This window comes from Anabas testudineus, chromosome 1 (genome assembly GCF_900324465.2).
Source record: "Anabas testudineus chromosome 1, fAnaTes1.2, whole genome shotgun sequence".
Taxonomy (NCBI): Eukaryota; Metazoa; Chordata; class Actinopteri; order Anabantiformes; family Anabantidae; genus Anabas; species Anabas testudineus.
In genome coordinates this window covers 1,865,616-1,888,149 of record NC_046610.1, presented here as the reverse complement: position 1 = coordinate 1,888,149, position 22,534 = coordinate 1,865,616, and the positions used below count along the sequence as shown (strand labels likewise).

The following is a 22,534-nucleotide window of genomic DNA, read 5'->3' as shown; positions in this document are numbered from 1 at the left end:
TCTTTTCTCTTCTGTTTCCTCAGATTATTTGATGTGAAGTCCTGGACAAAGACTCAACGTCATTTTAACAGCACAGTTGAATTTAGTCATCAAGTGTTGGACGCTCAGAGTGAAATATAACATACTATAGAGGATTAAAGGTGAAACCACTTTACTAATTCAGGGGGCACCCAGAGTTGAACTTGGGACCTGTTGATCCGTAGTCAAAAGCTCCACCACGGAGCTACACCCCCTGACACCTGCATAAATAACTAGTTGGTGTCGATCATTTGAATCATTGCATCTGCAGATAAAACACGTGTACACACAACAGAAATGAAAGACACGTACTACATGTTTATGATGCTGTGGAAATAAATTCATAATGTGAAGATGAAAATAAACTAATAAATCTATTAAATGTATGTTAAGTAGCTCAGATAGACTGAAATATCAAAATGGAGGGGGGTGGGGGGGGGGGGCACTAATAATAATAAACATTAAACTTTCATATTAAGGCAGGGAACACAAATTATGGTCCGCGAGTTTGAGACCCCTGATCAAAGTATCAAAAGTACATGACTTGCAGTGATGAATAATAACATTTAAGTTATATTAGCTATTTTATAACATATGGCCACATGTGTTTAATATTAAATTTTTAATAAACGTGAGTGATGCACGAGTAGAGAACGAGTCTTTAGTTGAAGGAAGTGGCTCTGAAAAGAGCCTTTGTGCTGGTTGGTGTGGAGCGGAGTCCTTAAGCTCTCTCTCCGCGGATGCGTCGGGCCAGCTGGATGTCTTTGGGCATGATGGTGACCCTCTTGGCGTGGATGGCGCACAGGTTGGTGTCCTCGAAGAGCCCCACCAGGTAAGCCTCGCTGGCCTCCTGCAGAGCCATGACGGCCGAGCTCTGGAAGCGCAGGTCGGTCTTGAAGTCCTGAGCGATCTCCCTGACCAGGCGCTGGAAGGGCAGCTTGCGGATCAGCAGCTCGGTGGATTTCTGGTAGCGACGGATCTCTCGGAGAGCCACGGTACCGGGCCTGTAACGGTGGGGCTTCTTGACTCCGCCGGTGGCCGGGGCGCTCTTACGGGCAGCCTTGGTGGCCAGCTGCTTCCTGGGAGCTTTGCCTCCGGTGGATTTACGGGCGGTCTGCTTGGTTCGGGCCATTTCTTCGACTGTTTGCTCTGAACAAGACAAATGTGGAGCAGAGAGCGAAGAGCCGCTGCTCTTAAACCGGGGGAGCAGCTGGGACACGGTGACGCTGCAGCTCAGCTCCGCCTGGAGGAGCGAGTCCCGCCTGAATCTCCGCTGCTTATTGGACAAGAGACTTTTGAAAATGTCCCCAACACCAGGAGCGGGCCGCCCTCTGCTGCTGGTTGGTCTGACGGGAACCGGGCCGCCCTCTGCTGCTGGTTGGTCTGGCAGGAACCGTCCGGGTCCCGCGCTCTGCGGGGACGTATAAAGGAGGCTTTGGTCTGTTGGAGCCACATTTTCTCAGAACAACGTCTGTAGAAAAAGACCCAAGTCAACATGTCAGGCCGCGGAAAGACCGGTGGAAAAGCCAGAGCGAAGGCCAAGACCCGCTCGTCCAGAGCCGGACTCCAGTTCCCCGTGGGTCGTGTCCACAGGCTGCTGCGTAAAGGCAACTACGCGGAGCGCGTCGGTGCCGGAGCTCCCGTGTACCTGGCGGCTGTCCTGGAGTATCTGACCGCTGAGATCCTGGAGCTGGCTGGAAACGCTGCCCGCGACAACAAGAAGACCAGGATCATCCCCCGTCACCTGCAGCTGGCTGTCCGCAACGACGAGGAGCTCAACAAGCTGCTGGGCGGAGTCACCATCGCTCAGGGCGGCGTGCTGCCCAACATCCAGGCGGTGCTGCTGCCCAAGAAGACCGAGAAACCCGCCGGCAAGGCCAAGTAAACCGGGACCGGCTCCGACCACCAACACAAAGGCTCTTTTCAGAGCCACACACTCTGATAAAGAGCTCTGATCCTCATACTCTTATTCTCTTTCCATCCTAAACCTAATTGAACGGAACATAATTACTTAGTTAACTATAACAATCATTTCAACTCTGCTTCAATGAGAAATATTAACATTCATTTTCTTTCACTGTGTTCAACATAGTTTAATTAATCCTATTTAACTATAGTGGCCGTGCACATTAAAGGAGCATTGATGTTAAATTCCTGCTTTATTCATCTTTCTGTGTTTGAAGCCACTGAAACCTGCAGGTTCTGTGAATTAGTTCTGATGTTCTGTTCATGTTCACAGCTCAGTTTCTTCTTATTTCCTCAGGATTCTGATTTGTTACCTGGGTTTTGTGTGAAGTGGCCACATTCTGCTTAATTCAAGTTGTATATTTTATTCTGGGAGCTATACTCATGGATGAGTTGCACCTGCTCTAACACAAGAAGCTTCAACTCCAGTGTCCATCACATACTGGAAGAGAGACTGAGCTACAGTTTGTTGAATGTTGGTTTGAACAATGTCGGACTCTCTAAGTGGTGTCCCACAAACAACGTGGGCTACAGAGACTAAACCTGGACTGATTAGAAGAAACGGCATCCATCCCACTTTAGATGGTTCGTCTCTACTCTCTAGAAATATGACAGTTTATTAGACGACCTAAACCCTGACATGTCAGAGTGGAGCCCAGGACGCAGAGACGCAGTCTTACACACCTCTCTGCAGCTTCCTCACAGCCGTCACCCCCCAAAAACTACTATAACCCTATAGAGACAGTGTCTGCTCCCCGAGTACCTAAATTATTTATATCAAGAACCAACAAGAGGAGTTATTCATAAAAACCTAATACAAATAAAGAACAAAATAAAAATAAAACAATCAAATCCCTGTTAGTAAATGATTTGATAATTGACCATCAAATAGACTTATTCTGTCTTACTGAAACCTGGCTGCAGCAGGATGAATATGTCTCTCTGAATGAGTCGACCCCCTCAAGTCATGTTAATTATCATGTTCCTAGAAGCACAGGTCGGGGTGGAGGAGTAGCAGCAATCTTCCACTCAAGTTTATTAATCAACCCCAGACCTAAACATAGTTTTAATTCATTTGAGAGCCTCACTCTTAGCCTCTCTGATCCTGACTGGAAAAATCAAAAACCAGTCCTGTTTGTTATTGTGTACCGTCCTCCTGTCCCTTACTCTGAGTTTTTAACTGAATTCTCAGAGTTTCTATCTGATTTAGTTCTTAGTGCAGATAAAGTCATTATAGTGGGTGACTTTATTATCCATGTAGATGTTGATGATAACTGCCTCAACACTGACTTTAATTCACTATTAGACTCTAAATGTAAATAAACCCACTCACTGTTTTAATCACACCCTTGATCTTCTTCTGACATACGGTGTGGAAATTGATCAGTTAATAGTTTTAGAGAAAAAATGGACCAGATCCTCCCTGCATACGGCATGATCTCATTTGATGTTTCATTAAAACCAGATGAGATCAAACAGCTTAATAAAGTTGAGCAATGTGTAAAGGATATACGAGACTGGATGCTTATTAACTTCCTTCTGCTTAATCCTGATAAGACAGAACTACTAGTCATAGGATCACATGGAGCTAGAAGCAAGATTTTAGATCACGCCGTAACTCTAGATGTGGCCTTTCTGTTACATCTAGTGCAACAGTAAAAGACTTTGGTGTGATTCTAGATTACAGTGTAGAGGAGACAGGGAGTGATAAGAGTTGATAAAAGGAAGGTGAGACTGAAACAGGAAGAGAAAAATTAGAGTTTTTAATCCACAATGAACAGACTCCTTTCTGTTCATATTACCCACTGAACTAAACCAGTGTCTGATATGTTCAGAAACTGTGGCTGTTATTAAAAGTGCCAATGTCAAACTGCTTTATGAGACAAAAAACAAAGGTTTTGAACACACACAATCTGAAGCGCAATCACAGAAAGTTTCTAGTCTCAGAGCCCATATGACCAGTCCACCAGGATCTGGAGCACATGCTCAGTTCGAGTCACATAACAATAAATTTGTCAAAAGGTTTCTGAATTGTACTGAATTAATTTGATTTGACAGTCAAGTATTGATTACAGCAGGCTATTTGATAATATACATATATATAATTTATAATATATTTAAATATTTAGACATTATAATCTTCTGGACCTTTGCTTCCAAATATATTGCGTAACTGGACCTCTTTAGATTTTTGTTTAATACCCCTGCTCTAAAGCTTTCTATCTGTTGCCTTCTCAGGGAGTTTTTCTTGCCACCGTCGCCCTCGGCTTGCTCATCAGGGACAATCTGATTTTATGATTCATACGCATTATGTTAAACTTCCATAGTTTCTTTGGTTGTGTAAAGCTGCTTTGTGACAATGTCAACTGTAAATAGCGCTCTACAAATAAAATTGAATTGAATCATATGTACAAAACACTAGATTCATTTGTAAGACCACACTCGTACTTAGACTGCTTCCTCCCGGTAGATCATTCTGAATTAATTTCAGTAATTAATTTATCTAAACCATCGACATGTCTCTTAGACCCCGTCCCAACTAGACTGCTCAAAGATGTTTTAAATACTAACCCTAACCCAATCTATCCTTACAATTAGGCTACGCTCCTCAGGCTTTTAAGGTTGCTGTAGTCAAACCCCTACTCAAAAGGTCTACTCTGGACTCAGGGGTTTTAATCAATTATAGACCAGTATCCAATCTGAACCACAGAATGCAGCTTTTATCTCAAACCAGAGAAACACTTCATGAACCAGTCATACGTGCTACAGCCGGCTCACCAGGCCTGGAACTGTGGTGTTTGAAAAATTAATATCTTCTAATGTGTTTAATTCTTCATATATTCGTGTGGAATTAGTGGAATCAAGTCTGATTGTGTGCAGATGTTTTTATTTTTATTTTTATCACAGGAAAGTTTCAGTTTCTAATTGTTTTCAGTCCTGAGATGAAGTCTGACTGAACTCCACCATGATCCTCATCAGTGTGTTTGCTGCGACCAGAACATCTTCACTTCACTACAACAGGATCATCAGCAGACGGTTCGTTTCACTTTCAGTCCCCGAACAAACATGTGGAGCAGCGGAGGAACCGGTTCTGGTGGATTCTGGATCCGTTTGACACCATTTTTTGAGAGAAATGAGCAGAGGAGCGCTCGTCACGACGCGGAACACGGGGACGTTTGGAGGCTTCACCGACAAAATGCAGCGAACTTCAGACTCGACACGAGCCGAATATGAAGACCCGCATGTCCGCTGTCAGCTCCGCTCACTTTCCGCCCTCGTGTCCGCTCCCACGGGGCTTTTTCTGGGTTTGATCGGTGCAGAGAAAACACAGAGTCCCGGTGTTCACAGCGCACCGAGGAGCCCCGGAGCGGCTGAGTCTCCACGGTCCTCATGCTGTGTTTAAGTGCCGCCTCCTGCTCCGGGATTCTCCACACTCCAAGTGAAACGACTCGCAGACAAAATGGCAGAAGAAGCTCCAGCTGCAGCTCCGGCCGCCGCTCCGGCCAAAGCCGCCAAGAAGAAGGCCACCAAGCCCAAGAAGGCTGGTCCCAGCCTCGGGGAGCTGATCGTTAAGGCCGTGTCCGCGTCCAAGGAGCGGAGCGGCGTGTCTGCTTCCGCCCTCAAGAAGGCTCTGGCTGCCGGAGGCTACGACGTGGACAAGAACAGAGCCCGCGTCAAGACCGCCATCAAGAGCCTGGTGCTGAAGGGGACTCTGCTCCAGACCAAGGGCGTCGGAGCCTCCGGCTCCTTCAAGATCAACAAGAAGGCGGACACCAAGCCCAAGAAGCCGGCACGCAAACCCGCCGCCGCCGCCGCTCCTAAAGCCAAGAAGCCCGCCGCCAAGAAACCGGCCAAAGCCGCCGCCGCTAAGAAGACCAAAGCTGCGGCAGCGAAGAAGCCGGCAGCCGCCAGCAAGTCCCCGAAGAAGGTCAAGAAACCCGCAGCGGCCAAGAAACCCAAAGCCAAGAGCCCCAAGAAGCCCACCAAGAGCCCCAAGAAGGCCGCCAAAAAGGCCCCCGCTGCCCCCAAGAAGGCTCCTGCTGCTGCTGCCAAGAAAGCTCCGCTCAAGAAGACTGCGGCCAAACCCAAAGTCAAGAAGACGGCAGCCAAGAAGAAGTGAGCTCCATCAGCCGGACGCAGCTCCGACTCACTAAAGGCTCTTTTCAGAGCCACACACTCCTTCTCTAAAGACGCTCTATTCTCTCTTCACACACTTGACCTTCGCTCATTTACTCCAACATTAACACACGTCATCTTTCTCACACAGTAAAAACATTTCATCACAATTTACACCTCGTATCTCTCGTCCTGCAAACTACTGCTTCCTGGCCCGTTCTGCTCTTACTCACGTTTCCTTCCTGGGGGATTCATCCTTCAGTCATATTTATCAAATAACCACTGATGGAACTCCTCGTTTGTGAACAACAACTTTCAAATCTGGTCTGGAGACAACTCCTTGTCAGTTGGAACCTTTCCAAACAGTCCTGTCCTCAGTTCTCTGGGGTCTTGTTCATAGATTAAATTGGGCCAAAGTAAGAAAAGGACAAAACAAGTCACATCAACCCTCACAACCAGGTTTAGAAATCATTCTTCTAAATCCAGTCTTTTTACTGCTGACAAAATTAAAATATCTCCTATGACACGTCTCCAAATATCACAAGCACAGGATTTCAGGACATATCCACCTTTTTAAAGCAAAGTTCAAAATCCATCAAAACAACCTGATCTGGATGGATTCTTATTTCTCTTTTTTCTCTTCACATGAACACATGCTTATGTACATTTATTATAATGTGTACATTATTTTCTTTGAGACTTTAATAAAGAATTATTTAAAATGCAAACATGACATTTCTACGCTTTTGAACGTTCCAGTGAGAATTGTTAGGGCCGTTTAATCCGGAAGAGGAAAAAACACAACATGAGAGGACTGACTCTAAAAACCACCACCACTCTTTTCACAGTCACACACTTCACCTAAAGAACTATAGCTGAATATCCAGATATGGAATCAAGAATTTTGATGATGACAAGTCAAGTCATTTTTCTTACTTTTTTGTTTTCTGCACCAAACGAAAAGAGTTTTTTTTTAAAATCATTTCTTCAGTTTTTAAAAATGTACACGTAACCTAAAGATATTTTGATGCATCTTTCTCTTAATGCGACACAAAATACGTTTTAGAGCCTTATTCACAGACATGGACCTAGTTATTGAACTAAAAGGTTCATGAAAAGTCTGAAATTACTTTTTAGTCGTGGTTCAAAAGAAGGATTTATAAAATCAAACTAATGTTCAGGCCATTATGAACGAATGAAAACTCAAAAAGCAATTCCTACATTTCCTGAATTTAATAATGTTTTATTCTTAATTACTTTTATCAGTTTTTTTTTTTCCTGTTTTACATTTGCATATTTTACAGCTTGACTGATTTTGATGAGCTGCTGGAGACGTGGACAATTATGGAAAAGGAGATGTATGATGATAATAAATCAAACTGTAATAGACAGTAACACAGTCTGCAGACAAGTAAGAAGAAGAACAGCAGCTGTCCTGGTTGTTCTTGGACATCTGACTGCTCACCCTGCACTTTTAGCCCTGATATTGTTTTTGTAATGATAAATGTACTTTTCATCATCATCGTTGATGTTGTTCTAATTGTTGTGATAAGTTTCAGTATTTCTCCTTCAGTGTATTGAGCTTCGAACGTCACCTGTTGTAAGAAGCATCATAACGTGTGTACGTTTAAATGAAGCTTCAGTGTGAGAAGAAGATTTGGATTAAACCATCAAATGAGAAGTAGAGTGAGTGAGTGTAACTGTTCGTGTTTCCTAACGAGCGTTGGTGACAGTGAAGGAACGTTTGTTGTTAGATGAGGTGTTTGGCTCTGAAAAGAGCCTTTGTGTTGATGCTGGAGCTGCAGCAGCAGTTTACTTGGAGCTGGTGTACTTGGTGACGGCCTTGGTTCCCTCGGACACGGCGTGCTTGGCCAGCTCACCGGGCAGCAGGAGGCGGACCGCGGTCTGGATCTCCCTGGAGGTGATGGTGGAGCGCTTGTTGTAGTGCGCCAGGCGGGAGGCCTCCCCGGCGATCCGCTCGAAGATGTCGCTGACGAACGAGTTCATGATGCCCATGGCCTTGGACGAGATGCCGGTGTCGGGGTGGACCTGCTTCAGGACCTTGTACACGTAGATGGCGTAGCTCTCCTTCCTGGTCCTCCTCTTCTTCTTGCCGCTCTTGGTGACGCTCTTAGAGACGGCTTTCTTGGAGCCCTTCTTCGGTGCTTTCACTGGATCAGGCATCTTGGTTCCTCGGCAGATTCTTCCACGGATGAAGTCAGTAACGCCGTGACGGTGGATTTATAGTCGCTTCATGCAAATACGACTGTGCTGTCGCTCTCACACGATTGGCTGTGCACAGCATGCGACTGAGCATGCGCCAGACAGACACCACAGTTCAATGAGAAGTAAATAAATAAAACGTTTCTCAAATTTAATTAATTGATTCATTTCATTGAGTTGATTCATGTTTAACTTCTCTGATGTCTTTGGACTTCACACAATAGTATCTTACAGGACACATATTATGAAAAATATATCATTTATATTTACTCATTTGATCTGTAAAGAGAAGCAAATATTTGACATTATACAAGAGTTTATATATATATATATATATATATATATATATATATATATATATATATATATATATATATATATATATACACACTATATACTATATATATATATATATATATATATATATAGTTGCAGAAAATCGTCATCCACCAGTACATATTCGATTTGGCCTTATTTCCTATTAACCCTTAAGAGAGGAACCACTTTATATGAACTGATGCTGTCCAAACTCATCAACATCAAGTTCTCCAGAGAACTACAGGAGGTTCTTTCCGCCTTTGTCCACTAAACTGTGTAAATCCTTTCTCCTTTTGTAACGAGGTGGGGAACTGACATTTGTTGTCATTCAAGCCTGAACTATAATTAATGAGCCATTTTCATCCATCTTACAGATTGTGTATATACGTCACTCAGAGTTTCTGTACTTGTGTTTTTCAGTTTTGGGCTTTTTTGTTGAGTTGAGACCAGGTGTTGTATAATATGTTATAAAGTTAAAGTGAGTCTATTGATAATTCTATACAGAATGGAAGGAACAAATTAAAGGAAGCAACTCTCCAGATGAGGTGGTGGCTCTGAAGCCTGCTCTTGAAGATGTTAGCATCAATGAGCTATAGCTTAAGAGCAATTGAGCACGGCGTCAGTGAGGATATGTAAAAGAATGTTGGCCGTTCACATCTTGAAATTCCAAGAACAGCACTGAAGACTTTAGGGCTGTCTGACATAAAAATCAGAAGTATTGCTGGCATATATTCTGATGGACCTGATGGTGCAGGAGTACACTGTCCGCACAGGAACACGATGCTGGCCAGTCGTCATGTTTTATAACATGATTGATATGGCAGCACTAAATGCATGTGCTGTATCAAGCATACACTGGGAGGCAGGAGAGACGGGTAGAAACAATTGCTTCGGCAACAACCTTCTGTACCTAACCCTGGAAAAAGAAGCATGTGTCAGGTAGTGGTGGGCAAATGAAGACTCATGAAGCACTTTGAGGTTTTCCTAACTACTGTGTTGAAAAACGTTCAAAGCTTCAAGACCTCAGTGACGGTGGCGTCTGGTGGACAACTGAAGAATAGCAACCTCTAAAGGGCACGACTGAAGCTCTGTTTCAATCCCATGACAGCAATAAAAGTTCACAAAAGTCTGTGTGGTCATTCAAGTGTTTTGTTCATTCAAATAATAATTAATTAGTCATTACAATAAAGTATGCAGATGCTCTCTCCCATTCTCTAAAACACATTCCAGATTAACCCAAAGAATCAATGCAAATTATATTATGGGTTAAAGGTTGGTTAAGGGTTTATTATCTCTAACAGGATTAGAGATCCTTCCTACTTTGTAAATGATCAGTGTTTGAATTCAGAAACATTGAATCATTTTTTGTGTGAAGTGTTTTTACTGAAAACCTTTAAAGATAATGGTTTGTCAGTTGAGGACTTGTATGGTTGATTTGAAATGATTATTTACAGAAGCAGACACGTTAGTTGTCTTCACAGGTTGTTATTGAGAAATATAATTTTTTCTACTGTTGCAGGTTTCAGGCGGCTCACGCCTGACACGCAAGTGTCGCAGTGTCAAAATGATCCCAAACTTTAGAACGTGACTTATTGGTGGTACTCGCCATCAAACTTGCCAAGATACTCTCACTGTCCAAATCTCTGTCTCCTCACAACCTCATTTGAAGGATAATGATGCATCTTAAATAGCTGGTCTGTAAAACCTGTCAAGTCGTCATTGACTTGGTGCATTGAAACACTATGAGCCAATAAAAAGCTTCAAAACATTTTGAAGGAATGAAGCGCGAACCGAAACAGCACGTGACACTGGTGTTTCGATTCAAGCTCTGACACGGTGATTCGAATCACTGCGCTTCACGAAGAGTGACACAACCTCGAAGCCTCCGTATCATTTGCCCATCACTAGTGTCAGGTCAAACATCAGTGCAAGAACAATCATGCCACTGTGCGGTGTGTTGACTGCTACAGATACACATGTGGCTAATGCAGAAGGGAGATGCCATGGCAGTGCCAAGATTGTGAGTTATTGCTGAAATGTACTTACTTTTTATTATTATTTGCAAATATGTGTAAGAATGTTCTTGTTTTTTTTACTATTTTTATCAATAAGTCTCAGTAACAAAGGAAAAACCCATGTGTGTTGATCTCTCCCTAAAATGTGTAATGATACAGTGGAGTCATGAGACTGAAGAGACAGGAACAGCTGTGCGTCGTCAGCATAGCAATGACAGGAAAAACCGTCAGCAGTGACTTCTCCTAGATTAGTTCCTTTTGACCTGGGTCATATTTTTGGTTTTGTGGGACGTTAGCATAGTTTTCATGCCGTGCCCTGTCTGTACAGACAGCTCTTTGGAGATAAGCTGACATTTTACCTTCAATTTACATGAAAAGTTAATTCACATGAAAAAGCTATTAAAATAAAGTAATTAACAAAAGAAATAAAACATGATAAACTGATGAAAACTGAGCAAAATGATCCCAAACTGGAAAAAAGGTTCTTTTTCTAGATGCTTCCATAACATCACACAAAAACGAGGTTTTTGATGCAGCAGCTACATCACGTGATTGTTCTTAAAGTCTAGTTTGACCCTTCACTACTAAATTGTTCCTGAAAATCGGTTACTCAGCTATTTTTTCCGAGCCTCACTCACTTTCTCCCCATAATAATAAAAAAAATCGACGTGTCAGCCACAATACAAACACTATTTTGATGCTTTAATGAATCTAATTAATGACTGAAAGGACATCCTAAAATATGTTTTGGGCATTTTCACAAAGACCCTCTTAAAACACTGCTGCAGTATTGAGTTGTGTATTTTTGTCAAAACAATTGATGGAAGACGAAACAAATAATCAACATGATAGATGGTTTGTTTGCACATTTATTTTGATGTTTAAATTTAAATGATGGTACTGTACTTGTAAAAAAAAAGTGTAAAGCAGGTTAAAGAGCAGTGGACCATAATAAAGAAAGTGACTTGTTAAATTTGATGTCGTAGATAAATGAATATAAACTATATAAAAGAAACTTGTTCTTTATCAGAGTGTGTGGCTCTGAAAAGAGCCTTTGTGCTGGTGGTCGGAGCCGGTCCCGGTTCACTTGGCCTTGCCGGCGGGTTTCTCGGTCTTCTTGGGCAGCAGCACCGCCTGGATGTTGGGCAGCACGCCGCCCTGAGCGATGGTGACTCCGCCCAGCAGCTTGTTGAGCTCCTCGTCGTTGCGGACAGCCAGCTGCAGGTGACGGGGGATGATCCTGGTCTTCTTGTTGTCGCGGGCAGCGTTTCCAGCCAGCTCCAGGATCTCAGCGGTCAGATACTCCAGGACAGCCGCCAGGTACACGGGAGCTCCGGCGCCGACGCGCTCCGCGTAGTTGCCTTTACGCAGCAGCCTGTGGACACGACCCACGGGGAACTGGAGTCCGGCTCTGGACGAGCGGGTCTTGGCCTTCGCTCTGGCTTTTCCACCGGTCTTTCCGCGGCCTGACATGTTGACTTGGGTCTTTTTCTACAGACGTTGTTCTGAGAAAATGTGGCTCCAACAGACCAAAGCCTCCTTTATACGTCCCCGCAGAGCGCGGGACCCGGACGGTCCCCGTCAGACCAACCAGCAGCAGAGGGCGGCCCGCTCCGGTTCCCGTCAGACCAACCAGCAGCAGAGGGCGGCCCGGTCCCCGTCAGACCAACCAGCAGCAGAGGGCGGCCCGCTCCGGTCCCCGTCAGACCAACCAGCAGCAGAGGGCGGCCCGCTCCGGGTGTTGGGGACATTTTCAAAAGTCTCTTGTCCAATAAGCAGCGGAGATTCAGGCGGGACTCGCTCCTCCAGGCGGAGCTGAGCTGCAGCGTCACCGTGTCCCAGCTGCTCCCCCGGTTTAAGAGCAGCGGCTCTCCGCTCTCTGCTCCACATTTGTCTTGTTCAGAGCAAACAGTCGAAGAAATGGCCCGAACCAAGCAGACCGCCCGTAAATCCACCGGAGGCAAAGCTCCCAGGAAGCAGCTGGCCACCAAGGCTGCCCGTAAGAGCGCCCCGGCCACCGGCGGAGTCAAGAAGCCCCACCGTTACAGGCCCGGTACCGTGGCTCTCCGAGAGATCCGTCGCTACCAGAAATCCACCGAGCTGCTGATCCGCAAGCTGCCCTTCCAGCGCCTGGTCAGGGAGATCGCTCAGGACTTCAAGACCGACCTGCGCTTCCAGAGCTCGGCCGTCATGGCTCTGCAGGAGGCCAGCGAGGCTTACCTGGTGGGGCTCTTCGAGGACACCAACCTGTGCGCCATCCACGCCAAGAGGGTCACCATCATGCCCAAAGACATCCAGCTGGCCCGACGCATCCGCGGAGAGAGAGCTTAAGGACTCCGCTCCACACCAACCAGCACAAAGGCTCTTTTCAGAGCCACTTCCTTCAACTAAAGACTCGTCCTCTACTGCTGTTGCTTCCCATGCAAAATGAAATAAACAGATAATTACAATAGTTACAACAGATTTTTATTATTATTTTTTTTATTAAGTTGATAAAGAGGCACAAACTTTATGAGTATTTTTAAAAAAGTCAAACGTGGCTTCAGGAAGTTACCTAATTAATTTAGAACTGACTTGTACTTAAACTACAACGAAAAGTGAACGTTCAAGAAATTTAAAAGTGTAAACAAATAAAATAGTTAAAATAAATGACAATTTTCTAGGGTCCTGTTGGATGTTTGACTGTTCTATCAAGCTGAGGATCTTTTTTTTTTTTTTTTTATTATTCAATCATATTATTGTTGTATTTTATTCATGCAAGCGACAGGACTCTATAACATTTGTCAGTTGATCCAACATTTTGTTCCAGAAGATAATCTCTCTGCGTTTAATGGATGTACAGGAAACAACTTTGAGGTTTTTCTAACAACTGTGTTGAAAAACGTTCAAAGCTTCAAGACCTCAGTGACGGTGACGTCTGGTGGACAACTGAAGAATAGCAACCTCTAAAGGGCACGACTGAAGCTCTGGCACTGTTTCAATCCAAAGACAGCAATAAAAGTTCACAAAAGTCTGTGTGGTCATTTTAATGTTTTGTTCATTCAAATTATGATTATGCAGTCATTACAATCTCTCCTATACTCTACAACACATTCCAGATAAACCCAAAGAATCAATGCAAATTATATTATGGGTTAAATGTTGGTTAAAGGTTTATTTAAAGCTCTGACCTTTAGAGTCCCTAACAGGTTCAGAGATCCTTCCTACTTTGCAAATGATCAGTGTTTGAATTCAGAAACATTGCATCTTTTTTGTGTTTTTATAGAAAACCTTTAAAGATAATGGTTTGTCAGTTGAGGACTTGTATGGTTGATTTGAAATGGTTATTTACAGAAGCAGACACGTTAGTTGTCTTCACAGGTTTTTATTGAGGAATATAATTTTTTCTACTGTCGCAGGCTTCAGTCGGCTCCTCTTCTGGCTGACCAGCTCCCCAGCCGTGGAAAATATCCTTTCACAGGGTTTTCTGGACACTGTGTGGAAGACAGGTTGCTATATGAATATGATACACAACATCTACAATAAATAGACACATACATATATACAGTACATATACGTTCATATTTAGCTTACTGTCAGGATTTCCAGTGTTGACAGGTTCACTGGTTTGCTGGATATGATTGTCATCATGCCTGGCATGCAAGTGTCGCAGCATGGATGATGTGATGTTGCTGTAAGACAAATCTTGTGTGCAGAGCAAACACCACAACTACAAGCAATTGTAGTCTTGAGACCCATTTAAAAATTAAAAATACAGTTCAATTATGGAAACATAAAATGTCTGCCATAAACTGCATTATACCTTATTTGGTGGTATGAGATCAAAATGATCCCAAACTTTAGAACGTGACTTATTGGTGGTACTCACCATGAATCTTGCCAAAATACTCTCACTGTCCAAATCTGGTCCAGGTGTTTTATTTGGTTTATCTGTGACGGCAGCATTGATTTCTACAATTTATGATGTATCTTCTCCTGTTTTACTAGAGAAGACATATTAATTACTTTTCATTTGATCCAGTCTCAAACATTTTCACTATCTTACCAGTGTTGTCTGAAGCTTCACTTTTTGGTGATGAATCTGTTGCCAGTTCATTAGAACACATTATAGACTCAAACTTTTTCACACACACAAAAACAAGTTTTAATTTATCAAAAACTGGTTTATCTGTGCAACTTGGTTGTACTTCAGAAAAGCAGTGTGACAGAGCAGAGTTGAAATAGAGTTTAACTAAAAAAACAATATTTATAAATTCCCATGAAACAATAGAGAAAACAGAACATATTGTAGCGGCCCAGAGATAGATAGATGTTCTTTGGGGTTTGATGCGGCTGTTTCAGTTGCTGCTGTTATGTGTTGTGTGGTTCTTTTGGTTGGTTCTTTTATTGTGTAGTGTAGTGACGTCAGGTGCACTTCTGAGGGAAGAGGGGAGAGGGGACCCGGGAGAAAGAGGTGGGAGACAGTAATTTCTGGGGTAAAAAGACTAAACTGAAACCTGCTGTCACTGTCCTGTGTTCTTAAAATAAAAAGAGTTGTTCACTCAAAGGCTCGTCACAATAGCATTAATGTTAAATTCTAGCTTTATTATTAATTAATCTTTCTGTGTTTGTAGACACTGAAACCTGCAGGTTCAGTGAATTAGTTCTATTCTCTGATTCTTTTCCTCCTCTATGATCTGTGTATTGTGAACAGACCTGAAACTCGACATGTACCTTTTGTAATGCAGATCACCAGTGACGGGTCAAACAAGTGCTGGTGCCTGTATCAGGCACAAAGAGCGAAACCCCCACTTTCCAGTCATTTGCATTCGTGGTTAATAAAAACATGTAAACCTGCCTTCTTCATGGAGCTGACTTAAACTTCCTTGAAACTGTTATAAATTCTAAATTTAACATAATGTGACACTGTCATATTCAAATTAAATGAAATAAATCTGTAAAGTGCTGTAAACAATTAAAAAACAATATCCATTTATGATATTTAACTAGACCTGGTGTTGTTTTGAGGTTGGGGTGTAGCTTAGTGGTGGAGTGTTTGACTGCAGATCAGGAGGTCCCCAGTTCACTCAACACTGGACATGTTGGAAGGATACTAAAGATTTTGTATAAAAAAATTAAAATTTGAATGTAATTACCTGGAAATTTTTTTTTTTTTTTTAAACTAATTTACTAAATTATCCAAAATGAGAAATCATCAAATTTACTAGTAATTACCCAGCCGCCAAAAGAGGTGGGCGGCTATCTGCCTTGACCGGTTGGGGTGAGGAAAAAGAAAAGAACAGCAGGCAACAAAAAACAACAACAAGCAGGAAAAACATTAGACAGGTTGGTAGTAACTGGATTCTGGAGATATACAGCTCCAAGGAGGAGGATACCTGCAGAAATGTACAGAGAGAGGGAGACAGAGAGGAGGAAACACAACTACAGGAGAGAGAAGACACAAAGTTAATGACATGCAATGGTAGAATTTGAATGGAGAGAGGAGAGGAGCTCAGTTTATCAGTAGATGTCCCCCAGCAGACTAAGCTATAGCAGCAGAACTAAGAGATGGTTCAGAGTCACCTGATTCATCTCTAACTATAAGCTTTATAAAAAAGGAAAGTTTTAAGTCTAGTCTTAAATGTAGAGAGGGTGTCTGCCTCCAGAACCTGAACTGGGAGCTGGTTCAACAGGAGAGGGGCTTGGTAGCTAAAGGCTCTGCCTCCCATTCTACATTTGGAAACTCTAGGAACCACAAGTAAACCTGCAGTCTGAGAACGTAGATTTCTGCTTGGAAGATAAGGAACTATGAGGTCTTTAAGATAAGATGGAGCCTGATTATTAAGTGATTTATAAGTGAGGAGAAGAATTTTAAATTCAATTCTGGATTTTACAGGGAGCCAATGGAGAGAAGAGCAGATGTGTCTCAGAGACATGTTTCATTAAGATCATCCTTTGTTTCTTCCTTTTATTACATCTCTATTGTAATTTAATGATTACTAAGTTCATACAGTAATTGAATTGAAAATAGTGTCAAGCTTCTATTTTGCTGGACAGGTCACCTGACAAAACATGATCCAGGGCCTTCATTATGGCATTATGGGCCAGAGCCAACATAGATGTAGAGAAGAGACGGGCACTTCTAAATGAACCTCATTCTGCACACGGTTCAAGAGGTGCTCATGGTAACGGTGCTTTAACTATGTTAATGTGTGATGCTACTCGTACTTTACATTGACAATATGTTGAACAGTAAACAGAAAACACTGAGGAGCAGACTCACGTTCTCTCGTCAATATCCTTTCTGCTAACTGACTGTGACACCTGTACAGCCCTACGGACAATCTTAAAGACTTAAAAGACGTATTTGTAAGGATTTTTGTTACAAATTCTGGTTTATTAATGAGATGTTGTAATTAATTAAAGAAGATTAATTAAGAGCAAGCTTAAATATTAGTTTGAGCCTGTCATATTACATATTTTGTGTTATTAATTAATTTATTAATTTCTGTTATTTATTTCATAATGTCCTATTTATATTTTGAATTTTGTTCCATATAAAAATGGTCAATGTTATTTATTTATTTGTTCAATCTTTATATTTATGATTCTATATGTGATCTTGGGTGAGAGAGAAAAAACAAAAACAACATGTTTCCGCCCGGTTTCAAACCAGGGACTCTTCGCAAGTGAGGCAAAGGTAAATGGTAAATGGTCTGCACTTATATAGCGCTTTTCTACCTAGCAGGCACTCAAAGCGCTTTACACTGCTTCTCATTCACCCATTCACACGCACAAGCACACACACATTCACACACCGATGGCAGAGCTGCTATGCAGCTGACCTGACTCACCGGAGGCAACTTGGGGTTCAGTATCTTGCCCAAGGACACTTTGGCATGTGACGTGGCAGCCGGGAATCCTATGATTGGCAGTCAACTGCTCTACCTATTGAGCCACAGCCACCCCAAAGGTGATAACCACTACACTACAGAAACCGGTCAAACAAGCTCTGTTCAGTGACATTGAGTAAATCAGTTGTCTGAAGAGCTTTAATGATAAATAAACTGGTTTGGATGGAACCACGTGAAAAACTGAACAACAAAACTGGAAGGTAGAATTCATCATTCAACAACAAAGTAAACTGGAACAAAAGTGTTGTGTAGGTGTCAGGATTCGTCTGTTAGGTCTAATTTAGTACATTACAAACTGTGATACTACTGCTCAGTATGTCAACAAGTTCTTCCACTAAAACTATATGCAAACTAATGAGGATGAAAACAGATCAATATTAGACCATAAATATGACTCCAGATTATGGTCTAATGATAAAAATGTAAAAGATAAAATAACACGTGAAAACCCTGTAAAGGTCCAGTGTTCAGATTTCCTCTGAGAGCGGTCGTCCAGTGAAGACGTTTTATCAAAACTACAAAATGTCTGTTAACAGATGACGATGAGGACGAGACAGAAGCTGCTGATGAACTGTTTCTGCTCCAGACAGATGTGAGGGAGGGTTTTAATATCCAACTAAACATGAAATAAGTAATGTACGGTCTCTGCCAAGAACTAGTGTCAGATTCAAAAAGGAAACTTTTTAATTTCATATCTGAAAGACAAGAGGAGAAATTGTGTTGTTTGTTCTGTTTGAACTTATTACTTGGCTGCAAATCTTTACAGTTGATCCTTGTTACTGATGATAAAAATATTTATTTGTGTTGAAATATTGCATTTAATATACAAACAAAGGAACATGACAAACGATGATAAGAACACAAGTACATTTAATCACTGTAGCATCTGAATCTTAAAATAATTTTTTTTAAAAAGGAAAAACAAAACATTTCAACATTTTCGGAAGTGGAAAACTTATTTAAATTTGTGTCCTTTGTGCTGTAGTTTTTCTGTTTCTTATAGTTGTAAGTTTATTTTGCAGAGAAGTACAAAGCAGAGACTTCACTCCACTCACTAGTGCCCGTGTGGGCAGTGAGCCTTCATGGCTCCCCAGACTACAACACCTTTATATGCTTCTAAATTTGGCCAATTCTGGGTCAGATTGAAGTATACTGGGAATGATGACCCCCCCAGCCGAGACTATGTGGGAGAGGCCCTCTTGTTCAATTCCTGTTGGATTGACGTTAAGGAGGTATACTCTTTCATCGCTCTCCCTAATAGAAAAGACTTTGAACTTTGTTTTCTGCAAGAAGCTCCGTTACGACGCTTTCTTGAAATTTATGGGTCCAAAGGTGACGACCCAAAATGGAGAAACTGGACCATTGAGTCTTCTGTCCAAATGGATGTCACCACTTTGGTTGTTAAATTCTGGACGGGAAGAGTTCCAGACCATGACATTGAGCTCTACCTACGACGATATTGTGACATTCTCTGAACGTTGGGAAAACTAAAGAGATGGTTGTTGACTTTAGAAGAGCAAAGAGTGACCACTCTCCACTGAACATCGATGGAGCGTCAGTGGAGATCGTCAAGAGCACCAAATTTCTTGGTGTCCATCTGGAGGAGAACCTCACCTGGTCACTCAACACCCGCTCCATCAGCAAAAAGGCCCAGCAGCGTCTCTACTTCCTGAGGAAGCTGAGGAAAGCCCATCTGCCGCCCCCCATCTTGACTACATTTTACAGGGGAACCATTGAGAGCATCCTGAGCGGCTGCATCACTGCCTGGTTTGGGAACAGCACCGTTTCGGATCGCAAGGCCCTACAGCGGATAGTGAGGACAGCTGAAAAGATCATTGGAGTCTCTCTCCACTCCATCACGGACATTTACACAACACGCTGCATCCGCAAGGCTACCTGCATTGTGGACGACCCCACCCACCCCTCACACCCAATCTTCACACTTCTGCCATCAGGGAAGAGGTTCCGGAGCATTCGGGCCTCACAACCAGACTTTTGAACAGTTTCTTCCCCCAAGCCATCAGGCTCCTCAACACACACACAACATACTGAACTGAGCACACACACTCGCTAGATTTGACATGTTTCCATCTTTCAGTTGTAAATTGTATTCATTTCCGCTACTGGTCGCTGCTGTTTTGTGTTTTGTGTTCTGTTTTTGTCTTCAGACGTCTGTCTGCACTTTTTCTTTGTGTTCTTGCACTGTTTGCACTAGGTTGCACAGGATGCACTTTATGTGTTTTGCTAGGACAACTTAGCAGTCCTCAGCTCCATGTTCTATCTTGTTGCCGTTTTATGTAGCACCATGGTTCTGGAGAAACGTTGTCTCATTTCACTATGTACTGCTTCAGCTATATGTGGTTGGAATGACAATAAAGCTTCTTGACTTGACTTGACTTGACATTCTCCAAACAACCAGACCTGTTGATAAGTTTGGAGTTTGGTATGGAGTCAGGAAATATAGAGTCCGACTGCGTAAAGATGCCAACGGCCATCCAGTCAGGATCCCCAACTCCATCTCTCTGGGTCCTTACAACGGGCGGATCATTTATCCTGGTCAATCTGTGACCTGTTTCATCTGTCACTCTCCTGACCATCAAGTGAAGCAGTGTCCCACTGTGAAATGTTGGAGATGTGGCTTTTTTTTTCCAAATAATGTACACCTGTGTCTGCAGTCTGTGTGAGACTAGAGGTCACACCTTCTTCAACTGCCCCAGCTCTTACGTAAATAGAGCAAGAAACCAGCAAGGGATCGGTGTCCGACCACCCGCCCAGCTGCAGCAGGAGTCCGATGCCCGTTCAATCCTGTTTATCTATGAGAATAGCAGATCAGCAGGCGAATAGCACCCCCATCCCCCCTTATGCTGAGGTAGAATCAAACATATCTGATAATGATTTAAGTTCATTCTCCCCAACACCAGATTTCCCTGATCCATCATCCATTGATCCTCATACAGAAACACCCTTTCAGTTAGTCTCCAAGAAACGTAGAGCTAGAGCTTCTCCTTTAAACAAAGGGAAGCAGGTAGATAAGAAACCGACACCTTAAACCCCTCTCTCCTATGAGCTTCCTAAAAATCTCTACATGGAACGCTCGAGGTGTTCAATCTACTGCATCAAGACAACAAAAAAAAGATGAAAAGGGAGGTAATCCGAGAGCTCTGTGCGGACGCTTATAAAGAAATGAACACAGACTACAACAGTGTGAACTCCTTTTTGGAAACTCTCCTCTCATACAGCTCCTGTTCCTTCAGCTCTTTGCTTGGTAATGTTAAAAAAGAGGAAGTATTAGAATCAATTAAACAACTAAACACCGGGAAAAGTCCCGGTCCAGACGGTCTGCCCACTGAGTTTTACCAGTTATACAATGACGATGTTTTAAACCTTCTTATTTCCATGTTCAATAAAGGTTTGCAGACTGGCTGTATGGGGGAGAGTTTTTATGAAGGAATTAAGTGCTTGTTATATAAAAAAGGTGATGAGACCGACATCGACAACTACAGACATTTAACCATTATGAATACAGATTATAAAATTTTAGCCAAAATCATTATGAACAGATTAAATTATGTATTAGACGAAATCATAGATAAAGAACAAACATGTGCAGTGAAAGGACGAGTAATGTGGGATAACTTATGTATCCTGAGAGAAATTATAAATAAAAAAGACGAAAGCAAAGGATTCTTTATTTTAGGTCTGGATCAAAAAAAAGCCTTTAATTATATCTCCAGAGATTATCTCTGTGTTACGATTCCTCCCTCTGCCCCTGTCTGTTATGTTTGTTCTGTCTCACTCTCCTGCCACACACCCATATATGGACTTCCTCTTCCCCCACTCTCCACACTCTGGACTAATTGACTCATTCAGTTCACCTGTGCATCCCTCTGTTTTATAAGCACCCCTCAGTCCTCAGTTCGTTGCTGGTTTGTTGACTTTCACGCTCACACATTGCCTTCACCCTGAATTCATTCATGCTGCACACTACTCCTCCACATCTCTGGTCGGTCTGTTCGTTCGTTTGTTTGTCCGTAAGGCACCTGTCTGTTTTTGGTTTGTCTGTTTTGATTTGTTTGGTCTGCGTTTATGCAGTATTTTTAGTTGATACTTTGTCCTGTTAGTTTTGTATGTTTTGTTCCTGTTTGCCTGCCTTGCGCAGTGATTTTGGTTTGTCACTTTGTACATTTAGTTTGTTGGTTTCATGTCCACATTAGTGCATGTTTATTAGTTGGTACTTTGTATGTTTTGTTGGTTCGTCTGTTGCCTGCGTTCCCGCAGCGTTTTGTGTTGATACTTTGTTAGTTTGTGTTAGTTCCCTGTGTCCCCTGCCTTTTGTCAATGAATATATATTTTGTTCTTACTCGTTCGTCCCATCAGTCCCTGTTCGTAACAGAACAAACCAGCCATTACCGCGACCATGGAATTCCCTCAGTCCACCACTGGTCGCTCCATTTTTCTTCCCTGTTCCTGTTTGGTCTGTGGCACTTCACTCACCTCACCCGACCCTTTGGAACCCGTTGTTTTGAGCCCAGAGGAGGCCCGCTCCATTTACAGGGAGCTTAAGGCCCAGTCAGCTCCGGAGTTAGATCTCCGGAGCAGTTATGCAGTTAGCCAGCCTCCAGTTTTTAGTGACGCCCTGTACTCACTATATGAGGGAACCCGCCTGGCTTTGTGGATGGGATTTCCCAGCAAGCGCCGACGTCCACGTCGGAGGCGGAAGGCTCCCCGGGTTCCAGGGTCACCTGCAGCTAATGCTGCTTCTGTTAGTCCTGCAGCTAGTGCTGCTTTTGTTGGTTCTGCAGCCAGTGCTGCTTTTGTTGGTTCTGCAGCCAGTGCTGCTTTTGTTGGTTCTGCAGCCGAGGCTGCTTTAGTTGGTTCTGCAGCTAATGCTGCTTTCGTTGGTTCTGCAGCTAATGCTGCTTTCGTTGGTTCTGCAGCTAATGCTGCTTTCGTTGGTCCCGCAGCCCCCGAAGCTGCCTTTGTTAG

At 42.9% G+C, this 22,534-nt stretch overlaps 6 protein-coding genes across 6 annotated transcripts; 3 read left to right on the top strand and 3 right to left on the bottom strand.

The window, feature by feature from the left end:
- Nucleotides 1-673: 673 nt before the first annotated feature.
- Nucleotides 674-1,185, bottom strand: LOC113161553 (histone H3). The gene has a single exon (XM_026359193.1). It carries the CDS (start codon nt 1,148-1,150, stop codon nt 740-742), a length of 411 nt encoding a protein of 136 aa, XP_026214978.1. The 5' UTR covers nt 1,151-1,185; the 3' UTR covers nt 674-739.
- Nucleotides 1,186-1,500: 315 nt separating this feature from the next.
- LOC113161547 (histone H2A-like) lies at nt 1,501-2,149 on the top strand. Its single transcript, XM_026359186.1, has one exon. It carries the CDS (start codon nt 1,514-1,516, stop codon nt 1,901-1,903), a length of 390 nt encoding a protein of 129 aa, XP_026214971.1. The 5' UTR covers nt 1,501-1,513; the 3' UTR covers nt 1,904-2,149.
- Nucleotides 2,150-4,672: 2,523 nt separating this feature from the next.
- On the top strand, nt 4,673-6,170 carry LOC113161543 (histone H1-like). The gene has a single exon (XM_026359181.1). It carries the CDS (start codon nt 5,444-5,446, stop codon nt 6,101-6,103), a length of 660 nt encoding a protein of 219 aa, XP_026214966.1. The 5' UTR covers nt 4,673-5,443; the 3' UTR covers nt 6,104-6,170.
- A 1,695-nt stretch (nt 6,171-7,865) lies between these two features.
- Nucleotides 7,866-8,293, bottom strand: LOC113161550 (histone H2B 1/2-like). The gene has a single exon (XM_026359189.1). It carries the CDS (start codon nt 8,281-8,283, stop codon nt 7,912-7,914), a length of 372 nt encoding a protein of 123 aa, XP_026214974.1. The 5' UTR covers nt 8,284-8,293; the 3' UTR covers nt 7,866-7,911.
- A 3,213-nt stretch (nt 8,294-11,506) lies between these two features.
- On the bottom strand, nt 11,507-12,141 carry LOC113161548 (histone H2A-like). The gene has a single exon (XM_026359187.2). It carries the CDS (start codon nt 12,126-12,128, stop codon nt 11,739-11,741), a length of 390 nt encoding a protein of 129 aa, XP_026214972.1. The 5' UTR covers nt 12,129-12,141; the 3' UTR covers nt 11,507-11,738.
- Nucleotides 12,142-12,541: 400 nt separating this feature from the next.
- On the top strand, nt 12,542-13,047 carry LOC113161545 (histone H3). The gene has a single exon (XM_026359183.1). The coding sequence runs from the start codon at nt 12,576-12,578 to the stop codon at nt 12,984-12,986; it is 411 nt and encodes a 136-aa protein (XP_026214968.1). The 5' UTR covers nt 12,542-12,575; the 3' UTR covers nt 12,987-13,047.
- Nucleotides 13,048-22,534: the final 9,487 nt, after the last annotated feature.